This window comes from Pristiophorus japonicus, chromosome 9, assembly GCF_044704955.1.
Source record: "Pristiophorus japonicus isolate sPriJap1 chromosome 9, sPriJap1.hap1, whole genome shotgun sequence".
NCBI classification, from domain to species: domain Eukaryota; kingdom Metazoa; phylum Chordata; class Chondrichthyes; family Pristiophoridae; genus Pristiophorus; species Pristiophorus japonicus.
The window spans coordinates 154739868-154756046 of NC_091985.1; the positions used below are offsets into that span (position 1 = coordinate 154739868).

The window sequence follows — 16179 nt, forward strand, 5'->3', positions numbered from 1 at the left end:
CTCCCTTCTGCCCTGGAGAAACTCCTCACCAAATCACTAACAACTGCACGTTCGATCTGCCAACTGTCTAGCCTTTGGCCATCCATTCACCACATACTTCTGTAGCTGCTGATTGGTGGAGAGGGCGTGATTGAGCCATTTTTGATGCCACTATTCCAGTAAAACCTTTGACTCCCATCCGCGTCATTCCCGATATGGCCTTCCAGTCCAAGGGCGCAAACTTGAGCATATCTGTCGCACAACAACTTACATTTATATAGCTCCTTCAACATAGAAACTTATCCCAAGGTGCTTCGGAAGGGGCGGGGGGAAAGAGGGAGGGGATAGAGAGAAAGGGATTTATAAAGTGCCTATTACAACCATAAAAAGGAGCGGCATGCAGCGGCCTGGGAGCAGTGTGGAGACCCCGACCTGCGAGAGACCATCAGCAGTAGGTCGGGGCCATAAAAGAAGCAGTGAACAGCGGCCCAGGAGCAGCATGGAGGCATGTCACTGCAAGGTACAGCGCGAGCTGGTGCAGGAGGGTGACAGCAGTGAAGAGTAACATCAGCCAGGTCCAGGTCGGTGATTGGAGCGTGGGCAGGTACAGCATGAGCGGCGAGGTCGGGGCGAAGGAGCGAGAGATTGTGGAGGGATGTGATCGGGGTACAGGGGAGGCGTGAGTTTGCGGCCCAGGAGAGACGAGGGCCCAGGGGCAGCATGGGCCAGCACATACTGCGATGTGTGTGCGCACTAGTTCCGTGCAGCAGAACAGGTCTCCAGTTGTCTTGGGTAATCCTTGCCACTGGACCAAGCCTGTGTGGTGGCTGGTGTGCAACGGCCACCACACATTAAAAAAATTCACACACAGGCATCTTCCACCCTTCAGGGTGTAGTTCGGGTTCTTCATTCGTAACACCTGTGAACTCAAACTCTTTTTTCGGCATGGAAGCAAGTCATCCTCGTTTCGAGGGATTGCCTATGATAGGATTACGACCAGAAAGACTTGGATTTATATAGCGCTTTTTACGACCACCGGACGTCTTAAAGCGCTTTACAACCAATGAAGTACTTTTGGAGTGTAGTCACTATTGTAATGTTGGAAACATAGCAGCCAATGTGCACACAGCAAGCTCCCACAAGAGCAATGTAATAACCAGATAATCTGTTTTTTTGTTATGTTACTTGAGGGATAAACATTCCAAAACATGGGGCCAGGAAGACTGAACGCATGGCAGCCAATAGTGGGGCAAAGGGAGGGGGAATCCACCAGAGGCACAAAATATTCTCGGAGATTTGTAGGGCTAGAGGAGGAGTTCAGAGGTAGGGATGGCCAAGGCCATGGAGGGATTTAAAGACAAGGATGAGAATCTTGGGGGCATTGGGGAACTGGAAGCCAATGTTGGTCAACCATGATGATTGCAGGGGGGAAGAAATGATTCGGGTAGCGCAGTTTTGAAAGAGTTGCAGACTAGAGGGTGGAAAATATACTTACCCTGGAAACAAGATGTTGTACAGTACCTGTTCAACATCAAACTGTGGTTCTTGTGATTTTCCATCATTCATTGTTGCACATCTCCCTCCTGCTCCTCCAATATTCTGACCAGCTCGATGCTTTGCGCCCATCAATGTGAATCCAATCAGACCTTCCTCCCTCTCCCCCCAACCCTGTCCGGCCGAAAATCCATCCATGTGACCTCGAATATTGCCCTTTGCTGCAAAAGCCAATGTTCACAAGGAGCTTGGTTGAGCTTATCCAAGCTGAGAGAAAGACTTGAGTTGAAATCAGATTGTCAAGGTAAAACCCGAGTGGTGGCCCAAAGGTTTTCTGTAGGAAAGCCCAAGAGAAAAAAAAAGCTATTTATTTTAAAAACTTCAAATAAGAAGCTTCTGAAATCAGGACTTTATAAAATATCTCCAAGACTTGCAATATTTAAAAATGAATAGGGGAAAAATCCCAACCTACAGCATTTAAAACATTTAAATTTAAAAAAAAACTCAGAATGGTAATACTTTTCTTGCCTCTTATACCGTTTCCCACATTACAAGAGTGACTACACTCCAAAAGTACTTAATTGGCCGTAAAACGCTTTGAGACGTCCGGTGGTCGTGAAAGATGTTATACAGAAAGAAAACAGACAGACAGATTTATATAGCATCTTTCATGACCACCGGATGTTGCAAAGCGCTTTATAGCCAATGGCGTACTTTTGGACTGTAGTCACTGTTGTAATAAAAATGCAAGTCTTTCTTTTTTTCTATAATGCGGACAAATGGAAACAAAGCGATCACCCAACGAGAATCTGCGGAAAGCAAATAGCTCTTGAAAGGCAACCCTTCCGCTGTACACTGGTGCAAGCAGGAATATACAAGCAATGATCTCATTGAAACTGCTGCCAGGATCCATACTGGAAGTCAGCAATTTACACGGTTACTTACCGAGGCCAAACAATCTACCTCAATTTACTTTTGTTCTTTAATTACCAACATGTTTGAAAGGCTCCACAAGAGCTGGAGCAGTCTCTATGTGCAGCACAAGAGCCAGTAAATCAAGTAATCTTGCACAAACTATAAATGTCTTCCAATTCAACGGCAATGATCCCTAAAGGGAAATAAAGCCCACTGTGCTTGGAGTACAGTGTATTAAAAAGCAACAAAAATCAAGGGCCATCTTCATTAATCATTAGCTCAGGCCTTTCAAGTTGTCTTAAAATGGAGAATATCAGGTTCTACTTCCCTGAATACACCTCCCCAAAAGCTTGGTGGAAACATTAAAAGATCTCATAAATCTCGGCAGCACAGGGGATCCATGCGCTGGGAGCCTCAGTCAAACCCTTTATTATGGAACAGCACACACCTCCGCTTACCGCCTTCCGCTTACAAGTCCTTTGAAGTAGTTACTTATCAATTCATTACCTTGAGATATTTTCCTTCAAAACTTGATAGCATATTCCTCACCACTTCAGTGTGTTTTTCCAAAATATTCCATTCTGCATTATTTATTTAAGATACAAACATCTTGCAGGCAGACAGAATCATTAATGTCGGGAAACATTGCACTGCACTAAGATTGGGGGTCAGATCCGGGCAGAAGTAGGAACAACTAAGGAAGTGGCTGAAGATGTAGGTTTTAAGGAGGGGGGGGGGGTGGTGGGGGTTAGGCATGGATTCCAGCATTTGAAGGAGAGAGAGAAGACTCAGTCACCAATTGTCAGGAGGAGGGAACGCACAATAGGCTGATGTTGGAAGAGTACAGGGTGCAAGTAAGTGATGTGGGAATGGAGGAAGTGATAAGCTACAGGAAGGCCATAGACTGATTTTATCCGAGGATTTGCACTGTGGGAGAAGGACCCAGTGGAGGTAGGAGAAAGGGATGTTGTGCAAGGTAGACTGCAGGCTGTGGAGCTCCTGACGAGATGGTCTTTATGTAGGGTGGAGTTCAGGAGGAGGATAAGAAAGGTCAGGTCTGGATGGCACAGAGGCACAAATGAGGACTGCAGCAGTGAGGAGGAGGTAGAGATGCAGACAGGGAACATTTCAGAGGCAGAAGGTGGTGGATTAGACCGGAGAGTTTGCAGGTCAGCTCAGGGTTGAGCAGGATGCAACAATGTTGTGAGACATCGGGTTAACCTTGAGCAGATATCCAGGAACGGAGAAATTGAACCAGAGAAAGAAGGCGTAGTGATTCTGACTAGAGCTGAAGGGGATCAAATTTCAGACAGACTTGCCAGAAAGTTTCAGGGAGATGCAAATGGTAACTGAGTTATCACACTACATTTTCACCTCTGGGACCTGCATCAAAATGCAGTCTCGACTGATTATTCAGGTCCCAAGTGAAATTTTCTGGGCAGTCTTCGCCCAGCTCCTCAATTTGTGCTGTAGGGGAGCTGTTCAAAGAGTCCATCGAGATACATGTTGACGCAGCTAGCCAGTGCTTTATTTGCACATGGCAGAGCTATACCAACATGACAAAGGTACAATGGTTGAAGAAATTAAGGCTCATACATCACAAATGTACATTTGCTTCTGTGCATTTTGCAAGCCATTCCACCCAAACAGTTTGCACATTTACCAAATAACAAAAACTCTGATCCATGAGCAAGTCATTAATATAGATTGTAAATAATTGAGGACCCAGCACCGAGCCCTGCGGCACCCCACTAGTCAGAAAATGACATTTATCCCGACTCTCTGTTTTCTGGTAGTTAGCCAATCCTCTATCTATGCTAATATATTACCCCAACTCCATGAGCTTTTATCTTGTGCAGTAACCTCTTATGTGGCTCCTTTTCGAATGGGAAGGCAAGGTAAACATGGAAGTCCTTTCAAAAACTTGTATGACAGACTCTGACGCAATGTTAACAAAATACAGCTTTGTTGGGTTGGGCAAGTTGCTTGGACGCTAGGCAGCAGATTTCCAAAGGGAGCAAACAAAGCGGTTTTGTGGGCAGAAGCAATATAAAAATAACCTCAAAACAAGCGAGGGGCCCACAGGGTAGATATGGCCCCAGATAGGCCTGGCCAATATGTGATAACTCAACCAACATCACTTAAAAAGATTATCTGGCACTATCACATAACTGCTCGTGGGAGTTTGCTGTGTGCAAATTGGCGACTGCCTTTCCTACATTGCAGCAGTGTCTACACTCCAAAAGTACCCCATCAGCTATACATTACACAAAATGCAAATGCTGGTATCTTTTATTCTGAAAGCGAGTGCACATTAAAGTGTAGTGAACATGAACTCTGTAAAGCAGCTGCAGCAACTAAGTGATTCAAACCGGACGACCCTACACCAAACCGTCTAGCCTAAACCTAGAATACCTGTAGTTCCCTCATCGGGCTGTCACCGGCAGATGCATCCGAAGACTGGAGAGACTGGTGATTATCCAGCCATCCCCAATAAAAGGAACATCCAGAGACACCATTGGCCTGACTATGCTTGTCGTCAATACCGGTCGCCTCAGATGAGAAATACGTCACTCCCCAACACTGGCATTCTTTACCACGAAAATAATGTGCGCCCTCAAACTGTGCTCTAGACTTGACTATCCCAATGCACTCCTGGCTGGTCTCCCACATTCTACCCTACGTAACCTGGAGGTCATCCAAAACTCGGCAGCCTGTGTCCTAACTCTTACCAGGTCCCGCTCACCCATCACCCCTGTGCTCACTGACCTACATTGGCTCCCGGTTTGCAATGCCTCGATTTCAAAATTCTCATCCTTATTTCCAAATCTCTCCATGGCCTCACACCACCACCCCCCCCCCCCTTTAATTACGCTCCTTAAAACCTACCTCTTTGACCAAGCTTTTAGTCATCTGCCATAATTTCTCCATGCTCTGTGTCAAAATGTATCGGTTTTGTCTTGTATCCCTGTTGTGAAGGGCCTTGGGACATTTTACTACGTTAAAGGTGCTATATAAATACAAGTTGTTGCTGCTCCACATTCTGTACCACAGATGGTGGGAAACGACCAGGATTCCTCACATGGCAAATTCCCAATCTTATTGTGTCAGAGGAGCAGTGAAAGGAGCGTAAGCATTGTGCAGAAAGACATTGGACAGAGAGTATCCACATTTCTTATGCGCACCTCATCTCACACTGAATGTAGTGATCCGGAAACAGAGAGTCACATTAAGAATGGTACATGAGGATAATGAAGGAGGGGGAGGAAATAAGTCCTTATCATGGCTATTTTTCCATTAAAGGCGTTTCCAGTCTGGCTGATTAAAAACCATAATTCAAAGCAATGTTGCATTATTGGGCACCGAGAATGATATTTCATGGATCAACGTGGGAAATCAAAAGTTCTGGTATTTTCCAAGACAAGGTCCATTAATCCCACGCCACATTTGTTGACCTACATTAAGCTGACATAAAAACAATTGAAAGTGTTTTACAACAATTCTCCTTATGTAATGTTCCAGACCATTGTGAAATCTGCTGTCTGAACGGTTGGCAAAGTAGCTGGATTGGGGCCAGGTTAGAGGGGTGATCGACACTGCTGCATCCCTGTGTACTGGGGCGGAGATTAACTATTGCAGGTTCCACATGCATTGTCCCTGGAGGATGTGGTCCTGAACGCCACTCAATTGAAGTTAGACAACTTTAAAAACATTCTGCATTTGTCATTGGCACAGCCTTAATAAGACCACAAGAAATAGGAGCTGAAGTAGAGTAGGCCAGTAGACCCCTCGAGCCTGCTCTACCATTCAATATCATGGCTGATCTTCTACCTCAACTCCACTTTCCTGCATTATCCCCATATCCCTTAATATCCAAGCATCTATCGTTCTTTGAATATACTCAAAGACTGAGCCTCCACAGCCCTCTGGGGTAGAGAATTCCAAAGATTCACCACCCATTGAGTGAAGAAGTTTCTCCTCATCTCAGTCCTAAATGGCTGACGCCTTATTCTGAGACTATGACCCCTGATTCTCAACTCCCCAGCCAGAGGAAACATCCTCCCTCAATTTATCTCATCAAGCCCTGTAAGAATTTTGTATGTTTCATAGAAACATAGAAAATAGGTGCAGGAGTAGGCCATTCGGCCCTTCGAGCCTGCATCGCCATTCAATGAGTTCATGGCTGAACATGCAACTTCAGTACCCCATTCCTGTTTTCTCGCCATACCCCTTGATCCCCCTAAATGAGATCACCCCTCATTTTTCTAAATTCTAGAGAATATAGGCCTAGTTTCCTCAGTCTCTCCTCATTGGGACAATTCCCCCATCCCAGGAATCAGTCTGTGAACCTTCATTGCAATCCCTCAATGGCAAGCATGTCGTTCCTTAGGTAAGGAAACCAAACCTGTGCACAATACTCCAGGTGTGGTCTCACCAGGACCCTATATAATTGCAGGACGATGTCTTTACTCTTATACTCAAATCCTCTTGCAATAAAGGCCAACGTTCCATTTGCTTTCTTAATTGCTTACTGTACCTACATGTTAACTTTCAGTGATTCAGGTACAAGGACACCCAGGTCTCTCTCAACACCAACATTTCCCAATCTATCACCATTTAAAAAATACTCTGCTTTTCTATTTTTCCTACCAAAGTGATCCTCTTCACAACTTACATTCCCACTGATGGGTCATTGTATAAATCTTGAATGGAACGATCATTGGCAGGACTTTGCTTGGTGAATCTGGATCAACTGTTGCGAGTGACCATTAAGCATATTTTAAAGACAAACAGGTCAACATGTAAAAGTGCACAGGCTATTGACAAAATGGGATGGCCAGGTACTTTAATGTCAGCTGTGGCTCAGTGGGTAGCACTCTCACCCGAGTCAGAAGGTTGTGGGTTCAAGTCCCACTCCAGGGACTTGAGCACAAAAATCTAGGCTGACGCTCCAGTGCCGTGCTGAAGGAGCGCTGCACTGTTAGAGGTGCCGTCTTGTGGATGAGACATTAAACAGAGGCCCCATCTGCTCTCTCAGGTGGATGTAAAAGATCCCATGGCACTATTTCGAAGAAGAGCAGGGGAGTTATCCCCAGTATCCTGGCCAATATTTATCCCTCAATCAGCATAACAAAATACAGATCAGGTCATCATCACATTGCTGCTTGTGGGAGCTTGCTGTGCGCAAATTGGCTGCTGCATTTTCCACATTACAACAGTGACTACACTCCAAAAAGTACTTCATCGCCTGTAAAGCGCTTTGAGACATCCGGTGGTTGTGAAAGGAGCTATATAAAGCCAAGTCTTTCTTTCTAATTTGCACTGTTTGAGATGTGCCCAAATATGTGTACGGGCGTCGAGTTGGCATTGTGGCAGCAGATTTGAGAGTTGTCTTTGCAAAATTAAAGGTTTTACATTTTTAAAAATGAAACCAAAGCAATAGTGAAACTGTAATAGAGCTCCCCTAATGGACTACTGTGGTAATGCAACTGATGTAAATACAATAAAAGGGTCAAGTCACATGATGACAAGTTCCTGTAGAGCCATCGTGTGTGTAGTGTGTATGCAATGTCATGAAGGTATCACAGAAACTAGGATATTTTTTTAAACCTTGACTGCATTATCGTACTGGCCAGAAGAAATCATGATTCACAGTAAAAATCGGATTTAATTTCTTTTAAAAAAAAAAGTGGTTTATAGTTCATTTGGTTTTATTCCCAATATTGTACATTAAGCAGTGTAGTCACATCTGTGTGTCTGTCACTTGTTCATCCTCTTGCATTATAAATGATAACGAATGATTGCCCGATGGCTCAGTGTGTGAACACTGTGGTGTGGTACTGGGCCCTGCAGGTTATACGTGGAGTGAGACAATTTTACCCAGGGTGCTGATAGTAATACATTTGGCCTCCACACAACAATACTTGCTCCTGATCCAGGTCCAGTGACCGTGCCAAGAAATTGGGCGGGTGAAGAGGTTGGACGAGGGCAGGATCAGACATGGTTGCAAGATCCTCCACAAGAGTTTGCCAAGACTCACCGCCTAAGTGGACATTCCTCACGGGGAAGTTGGACAAGGTGTGTTTTGGAGGGGGCAGGGGGGTACGGGAGGGGAGAAAAATCACAGCCAAGCCCAATCATATCCTCAGCACACAGGTACACACATGCACACACTCCAGCAGAGATGGATCAGAGCTGGAAATCCTGCCCGTTGATGTGGGTTTATTTTGCACAGGTCAGAGATCATAGCTGGGACCTTCCAGCATTTCTTAGAATTGTAAATCTGTGGAATTCGCTGCTTCAGAGAGCTATGGAAGTCAGGACATTGAATAAATTTAAGACAGAGATAGACAGTTTCTTGACCGATAAGGGAATAAGGGGAGTGGGCAGAGAAATGGAACTGAGTCCATGATCTTATTAAATGGCACTGCAGGCTCGAAGGGCCATATGGCCTACTCCTGCTCCTATTTCTTGTTATGTTCTTATCTGTGGGGCTCACCACTCACTGCACCATCAATGGGATCACTATGTGGTGGCACCATTTTGTTAAATCACTTTCCAGTAACTGTGCTGCCTCAAAAGCAAGGTTCCAAGGAGTGAGGGAACAGTCCCGCTAGAAGGAGGTCACGGACACACCTTGAAGAACATTAAACACACTAAAACCAATTCACACACGAATGAGTTATGGTAGGACGTACAAATGGTAGGCATGCTCAATGTGTCCAGTCAAACATTATAACCTATTGACGGTAATTTTGTACTGGAGAAAAGATTAAACCTTTAATTGAGCAACAGTTGATTATTTTTCATTCAGAGAAATGCCCCAAACCAAAACCTCAAGCTGACAGAACCATCAACGTGCCTCACAAAGAAATAAAACCAGTCAGAAGTTAGCCACGGTTGGTGAATTACTCTTCAGTTTGTGTTCAGCGGTGTTATGATTGCAGGGTGCAATTGGTCGATGAATGAACATTCCACTTTAAATGGCAATTTAGATATTTTTTTATAAAGTGCCCAAAGATCATCCTTCACTACTCAAACCCAGCCAGTCCATCATTCAACTGCACCTTGGATTCATCCAATGTCTCAGATTCCACTTCCTTCATTTACTTTTCACTAATTTAAACTCATGGGGGCAGATTTTCCGCTCTTTTGGGCTCCGTTTCTCACCCGAAGCGGCGGTGAGGGATTCTGGGCGGGCCGTCAGCCTCCAGCGCCCCGTGACGATCCTCGGGTCCGGTTTAGCGACGGCGCGGAGCAGCACCGCCTGGAAGAGCTGCGCCCGGTGTGCAACGTCCTCTGGTTGCGACACCGGCGCGGGTTTTCGACTCCTGACCCGTACACCCCGCAGAGACTGCCTGGGAAATCGGGCGGTCCAACCTATACCGACTGCAGCGAAGCAAGTAATGCCATCCGAAGGCAAGTCTTTCAATTTTTTTGCAACTTATGCTGTGGTGGCGTGGGCAATGTTTGTGTGGATTTTTTTTCCAGGTTTTTTTCCCCCTCCGCCAGACGTCTCTCAGAGCGCTCCCGACCCGGCTCTTTAGCTCGGGAGTTTCCCATGCTAATGCCCCGAGAGAGGTGTACAACGCCTCCCTTAGCGCTGCGCTATTTAATTATAAATATTTATTGTTTAAATCTTTGCCCCTGTGAGCGGGCGCAGGAGTTTGCTACTGTGATTGGCAGGGGTACAATAGGTCAGTATATGAGGAATATGAGGTGCGCCAAATGTTTGTAGCGGAGGAGCAGAGAGAGATCGTGGTGGAGGTGCGGCGAATGAGGGCCCAGAAGAGGCGAGGGCCCAGGGGCAGCACGGGCCTGCCCACACTGCAATATGTGTGCGCTGGGTCCGTGCAGCAGAGCAAGTCTCCAGTTGTCCTGGTTAACCCTTTTATCCACTGGATAAAGGACTAGCTGTCAAGCCCGTGTGGTGGCTGGTGTGCAACGGTCACCACACGTTTAAAAAAAATCTATGCACAGGCATCTTCCACCCTTCAATTGGAGTTCAGGACTGGAATATTGGGTCCTTCGTTGAAATATCTGTGAACCCATGAGGAAGCAAGTCATTCTGGTTCGAGGGACTGCCTATGATGAGGCCAGCTCCTATTTTGCTGACTGAGGCGCAAATTGTTCCCGGGCGCAAACTTTACCGCCCCACCGCCATTACCGCCCCGAAATCAGCAAAGCCGAAAATCCAGCCCCATACGCCCTCTTGTCTTACTGACTTGACTCACCTTGAATAGTTTGGGGTTCACTATCTAAAATGGAGAGTGTCTTTGGCATGGTGATAGCATTCCCACCTCGGATTCAGAAGGTGCAGGATTTGAACCCCACTCCAGAGTCCTGGCGAGGAAACCCACACTCTGGCTCAACTGTGGGTCAATATCCAGGAGATTCCGGTCTAGTGAGCATCTGTCCCCCTGCCCCACCTCCCCCATTATCTGGGGGTGTGGAAGCCCATAAACCCTCTCACTATTTGGACTGACCACCCGATCACCTGCTCTAAAGGTGGTTATGGCCATGGAAGGAGAGTTCATGTCGCAGCTGGTTAGACAGTTATCAGCCCGCCAAGCCTTCCACTACATCAAACTATTCTCTCCAAGGGGAAGGACGTGAAGATACAAAAGCAACTTTATCTAAGCCATTTAAGACTTGATACACTGAATTCCCTCCCGACCTTCAATCTCGATTGTAGAAAGTAAGTTACAGTAACCTTTCCATCGCTTTACACTTGGGATCATCCTCACCGCTCTCCTCACCAATGTACCATCATATATGGGCTGGATTGTCTGCTTTGATTGTTTTGGGGCGATAACGGCGGCGGGGCTGGAAAGGTAGCGCCCGGGAATAGTTTGCACCTCAGTAGGTAAGTTTGGGCAACTGGGCCCTGAGTCAGAGGGCGCAGCGCTAAGCGAGGCATTGTACACCCCTCTAAGGGCGCTAGGGTGGGAAACTCCTGAGCTAAAGAGCCGGGCCAGGAGTGCTCCAAGAGACGTCTGGGGGAGAATCAAAAAAAATCCACCATAAAAATTTCCAAAACATTGCCCACGCCACCACAACACAAATCGCTAAATAAATTAAAAGAAAAACAATCACTTACCTTGGACGTCCATTACCTACCTCTTGGCCGATGGGTTGGACCGCCCCGATTTCCCAGGTGATCACTGCGGGGCGCACGGGTCGGGTAAGAGTCAAAACTTGTGCCGGTGTCGCAACCAGGGACGTTGCACACCGGGTGCAGCTTTTCCGGGCGGTGCTGCTCCGAAAACCGGATCCGAGGATTGCTGCGGGGCGCTGGAGGCTGACTGCCCGCCCAGAACACCTCACCGCCGCCATTGCCGCCGCTCCGGGGCGAAAAACGGAGCGGAGAAGACTCGAAAATCCAGCTCGCCAACGTCTCTTGGTTGAATGGTGAAGTTGCCTTCACTGTTAAATGTACATTGTACACAAACCCAATCTTTCTTTCCTGGCACAGCACATGATCTGTGTTACGATGATGGTGGTTTTAATGATCGCTAACGAAATACAAGGACTGTTAGTACGTTATTAGACAAGCTAGGAGTTGATTCATTGGGTTAGTATGGGGGGGGAAGGGAGGGAGGGGAAGTCTACCAACAAGGGGTGATGGCCATGGTAGCAGTAACACCTCCACCTACCCCCAACGCCTCCATGCTCAGCCCTTCCCCCCCGCCTGAGGGGCAGAACTGCTGACTGGAGACTTCTTCAGTTCAATTCTCATTGACTGGCTCTCAGCGCGAGATTCAGATTTTGCCACACTTCCTGTTCCCATGGCTGGCACTACTGCTTTTCCTGCCTTCATACCTTTTGACATGGGGATGCGGGTAGGTGCGGGGCGCTGTGCTGACCCCTCCTGTGCTGCCTAGAAGAGAGGGAGAGAGGAAAAAGGCATTAGATAAACATTCTGCCGGCATTCATTCATAAGAACATAAGAAATAAGAACAGGAGTAGGCCATATGGCCCCTCGATGGCTGATCTGATCATGGACTCAGCTCCACTTCCCCGTCCACTCCCCATAACCCCTTACCGTTTAAGAAACTGTCTATTTCTGTGTTACATTTATTCAATGCCCCAGCTTCCATAGAGCTCTGAGGCAGCGAATTCCACAGATTTACAACCCTCAGAAGAAATTTCTCATCAGTTTGCAATGGTTGGCCCCTTATTCCAAGATTATGCCCCTTAGTTCTAGTCTCCCCCATCAGTGGAAACATCATCTCTGCATCCATCTGGTCAGGCCCCTTCAATCTTATAAGTTTCGATTCCTTTATGAAGCAAAGCTTCGATTGATACACATTGCTTTACAGACCAGAGCTTTCCCTGTAGTTGACCATCCTCAGCCATGACATCTAATGCAGTTGCCATGACAACAAGATACAGCTCTAAAGTCCAAAACAGGGTTACGTGGAAACCAGAGTCAATGGAGAACAAGATGGCGCTGTGGCCAGCTGACACCTGGGGGGGTGGGGGGGGGGGGGGGGGGAAGAGAAATGGTGCTGATAGAGGCTAGTCCCCAGGTGGATTCAATCCGAGCAGTTTTACGGCCCAGAGTCTCCCAACCAGTCACTTTCATTTAACGTGCCTCGAGAGATTAGGCACAATCGCAGCCACCGCTTCACTGTGAGAGAATGGCATCTGTTCCAAGAGGAGAGAGCCTGGCATTCCATTCCAACCACTGAGCTGCAACTTCTGCTCAGCATTCTTGCAACTGGCCTTCTTAAATCCCACTGAACATGTAAACGGGGGCCTGACCGTGTCACCTGGGGGGCCTGACTGCACTGCCCGGAACATTCGGTGCCGGTTTTGATGGGACGCAGAGCAGTACCGCCCGGGAGAGGAGAGTCGGTGTGCAACGCCCCTGGTTGCGACGCCGGCTCGATTTTTTGTTGCCACCCAACCCTCAAGCGCTCCGTCACGCCCCCTGGCGGGAACGCCTGTGGAAGCGGGTGGGGAAAGCTGTCGCGGCCGCAGTGAGGCAATTGATGCCGATCTCGGGTAAGTGCGATGGTTCAAAACAGTTTTTTTTGCCATTTGTGTTGTGGTGGCACGAGCTATGGATTGGGAATGTTTTTGGTGGGTTTGGTTTCGTCCCGGCCTCTGTTTATGGTGCTCCAAGGCCGGCTGTTTAGCTGGGGATTTTCCCTTGCTCAGCCAGCCGAGTGCCCTAAGAGAGTTGGGCAACGCCTCCCTTAGTGTCCCGCTCCAAACGCCCAGTGGATGAATTTTGCGGCTACGGATGCAATCCATTTGCCGGCGCAAAATTTACCGCTCAGCCCGGGACACCGCCCCAACTGAGGCACGACCGAATTTCTCCCCCATAGACTTAGCAGTAGCATTACTCTGGTTCTCTAGATACACGAGCAAGCACAACCTGCAATGTTACATTACAATCCGTCTCGCTTACAAATCTGGTTCTTGGAAGTCAGATGTGTGCATCAACATTGTACAGCACCCTGCAGTCCACAATGATCTTGTGAAAAGAATTACTTTTGAAGTGCAGTCACTGTTGTAACGTAGGCAATTGCAGCAATCAATTTGCACACAGCAAGATCCCACAAACAGCAATGAGATAATCACCGGATACTCTGTTTTAGTGAGGGCGAAATGTTTGCCCACGATTATGTGCTCATGTCCCCTGGAGTGGGATTTGAATCCACAACCTCAGATTCAGAGCAGAGAGAGTACCACTGTCACCGCTGGAGCAGGTTGAAAAATGAGTGAGGAACTGCATACAAAAATATATTATTTTGGAATCTTCAGTTCCTTATACATCAGTGTCACTTTCTGCTTGGCTTCCCCAGACATTAAAAACATTTTTTTTTTCAATGAAATTATTTTCCACTGGCTACAGGCAATTTTGGCTCTCTGCAAATAGATTGCATGGATTTGAGTTACAACCATTTGATGGACTTCAGGCAGTACTTATTACAGTCTATGACGTACTTATTACAGTCTGTGACAACACAATTATCCACATTCTATATTTTAAGCCTACTCCAGGTGTAATGTATTTGCTCAAGAGGATAACTAAAGAAAGGGTCAGGCCTATTAGAGACCATGAGGGTAATCTGTGTGCAGAGGCAGAAGATGTGGAAATGGTTCTTAATGTATACTTTGCATCTGTTTTCACGAAAGAGAGGGGCGATGCAGACACTATCATCGAGGAGAAGTAGTGTGAAGTATTAGATGAAATACCCAGAGGGGAGGTATTAAGGGGTTTAGCAGCTTTGAAAGTGGATAAATTCCCAGGCCTGGATGAAATGTTTCCCAGCCTGCTAAGTGAAGCAAAAGAGGAAATAGCACAGGCTTTGACCATAATTTTCCAATCCTCTCTAGCTTCAGAGTTTGGGAGGACTGCTAACGTGGTACCTTTGTTTAAGAAGGGAGAAAGGGATAGACCAAGTAATTACAGGCCAGTCAGCCTAACCTCAGTGGTGGGAAAATTATTGGAAAAAATCTTGAAGGACAGGATAAATCTTCATTTAGAAAGACACGGATTAATCAAGGACAGTCAGCACAGATTTGTTAAGGGAAGGTCGTGTCTGACTAACTTGATTGAATTTTTCAAGGATGCAACCAGGAGGATTGATGAAGGCAAAGCGTATGATGTAGTGTATATGGATTTTAGCAAAGCTTTTGATAAGGTCCCACATGGCAGACTGGTCACAAAAGTGAAAGCCCATGGGATCCAGGGCAAAGTGGCAAGTTGAATCCAAAATTGGCTCGGAGGCAGGAAACAAAGCGTAATTGTTGATGGGTGTTTTTGTGACTGGAAGGCTGTTTCCAGTGGGGTTCCGCAGGGCTCAGTACTAGGTCCCTTGCTTTTTGTGATATACATCAATGATCTAGACTTGAATATAAAGGGTATGATTAAAAAGTTTGCAGATGAAACTAAAATCGACTGTGTGGTTGATGAAGAAAGCTGTAGACTGCAGGAGGCATCAACTGGTCAGGTGGGCAGAACAGTGGCAAATGGAATTTAATTCAGAGAAGTGTGAGGTAATGCATTTGGGGAGGGCTAACAAGGAAAGGGAATACACATTAAATGGTAGGATACAGAGAAGTGTAGAGGAACAAAGGAACCTTGGAGTGCATGTCCACAGATCCCTGAAGTAGCAGGCCAACTAGATAAGATGGTTAAGAAATGCTTGCCTTTATTAGCCGAGGCATGGAATACAAGAGCAGGGGGTGCTATGCTTTACTGTATAAAACACTGGTTAGGCCACAGCTGGAGTACGGCGTGAAGTTCTGGTCACACTGCATTACAGGAAGGACGTTATTGCACTGGAGAGGGTAGAGGAGATTTACGAGGATGTTGCTGGGAGTGGAGAATCTAAGCTAGGAGGACAGATTCGATAGGCTGGATTTGTTTTCATTGGAACAGGAGGCTAAGGGGAGATCTCATTGAGGTGTATAAAATTATGAGGGGCCTAGATATAGTGGATAGAAAGGGCCCATTTGTGTTAATAGAGGGGTCAACAACCAGGGGGCATAAATTTAAAGTAATTTGTAGAAGGTTTAAAGGGGATTTGATGGGAAATTTCTTCATGCAGAGGGTTGTGGGGGTCTGGAACTCACTGCCTGAAAGGGTGGTAGAGGCAGAAACCCTCCCCACATTTAAAAAGTACTTGGATGTGCACCTGAAGTGCTGTAAGCTGCAGGGTTAGCTGCTTGTTGGCCGGCATGGACATGATGGGCCAAAATGGCCTCCTTCCATGCTGTAAACTTCTATATGATATGATTCTATGATTCATGGGTTCTTGGCTTAAGAATTCA

General features: G+C 46.6%; 1 protein-coding gene across 6 annotated transcripts in view; it reads right to left on the reverse strand.

The window, feature by feature from the left end:
- The window catches only part of LOC139273283 (filamin-A-interacting protein 1-like), a 432733-nt gene that overhangs the window by 23947 nt on the left and 392607 nt on the right, over nt 1-16179 (reverse strand). For 4 of the 6 annotated variants that reach the window (XM_070889981.1, XM_070889980.1, XM_070889982.1 and 1 more), the window contains one exon: nt 12045-12268. The exons of 1 other annotated variant lie outside the window; for it this stretch is intronic. In XM_070889981.1, the coding sequence (XP_070746082.1) occupies nt 12062-12268 (207 nt within the window). In that variant the 3' untranslated portion in view covers nt 12045-12061. The remainder of the gene's footprint in view (nt 1-12044; nt 12269-16179) is intronic. One more of the 6 variants, XM_070889983.1, reaches the window with a different exon arrangement.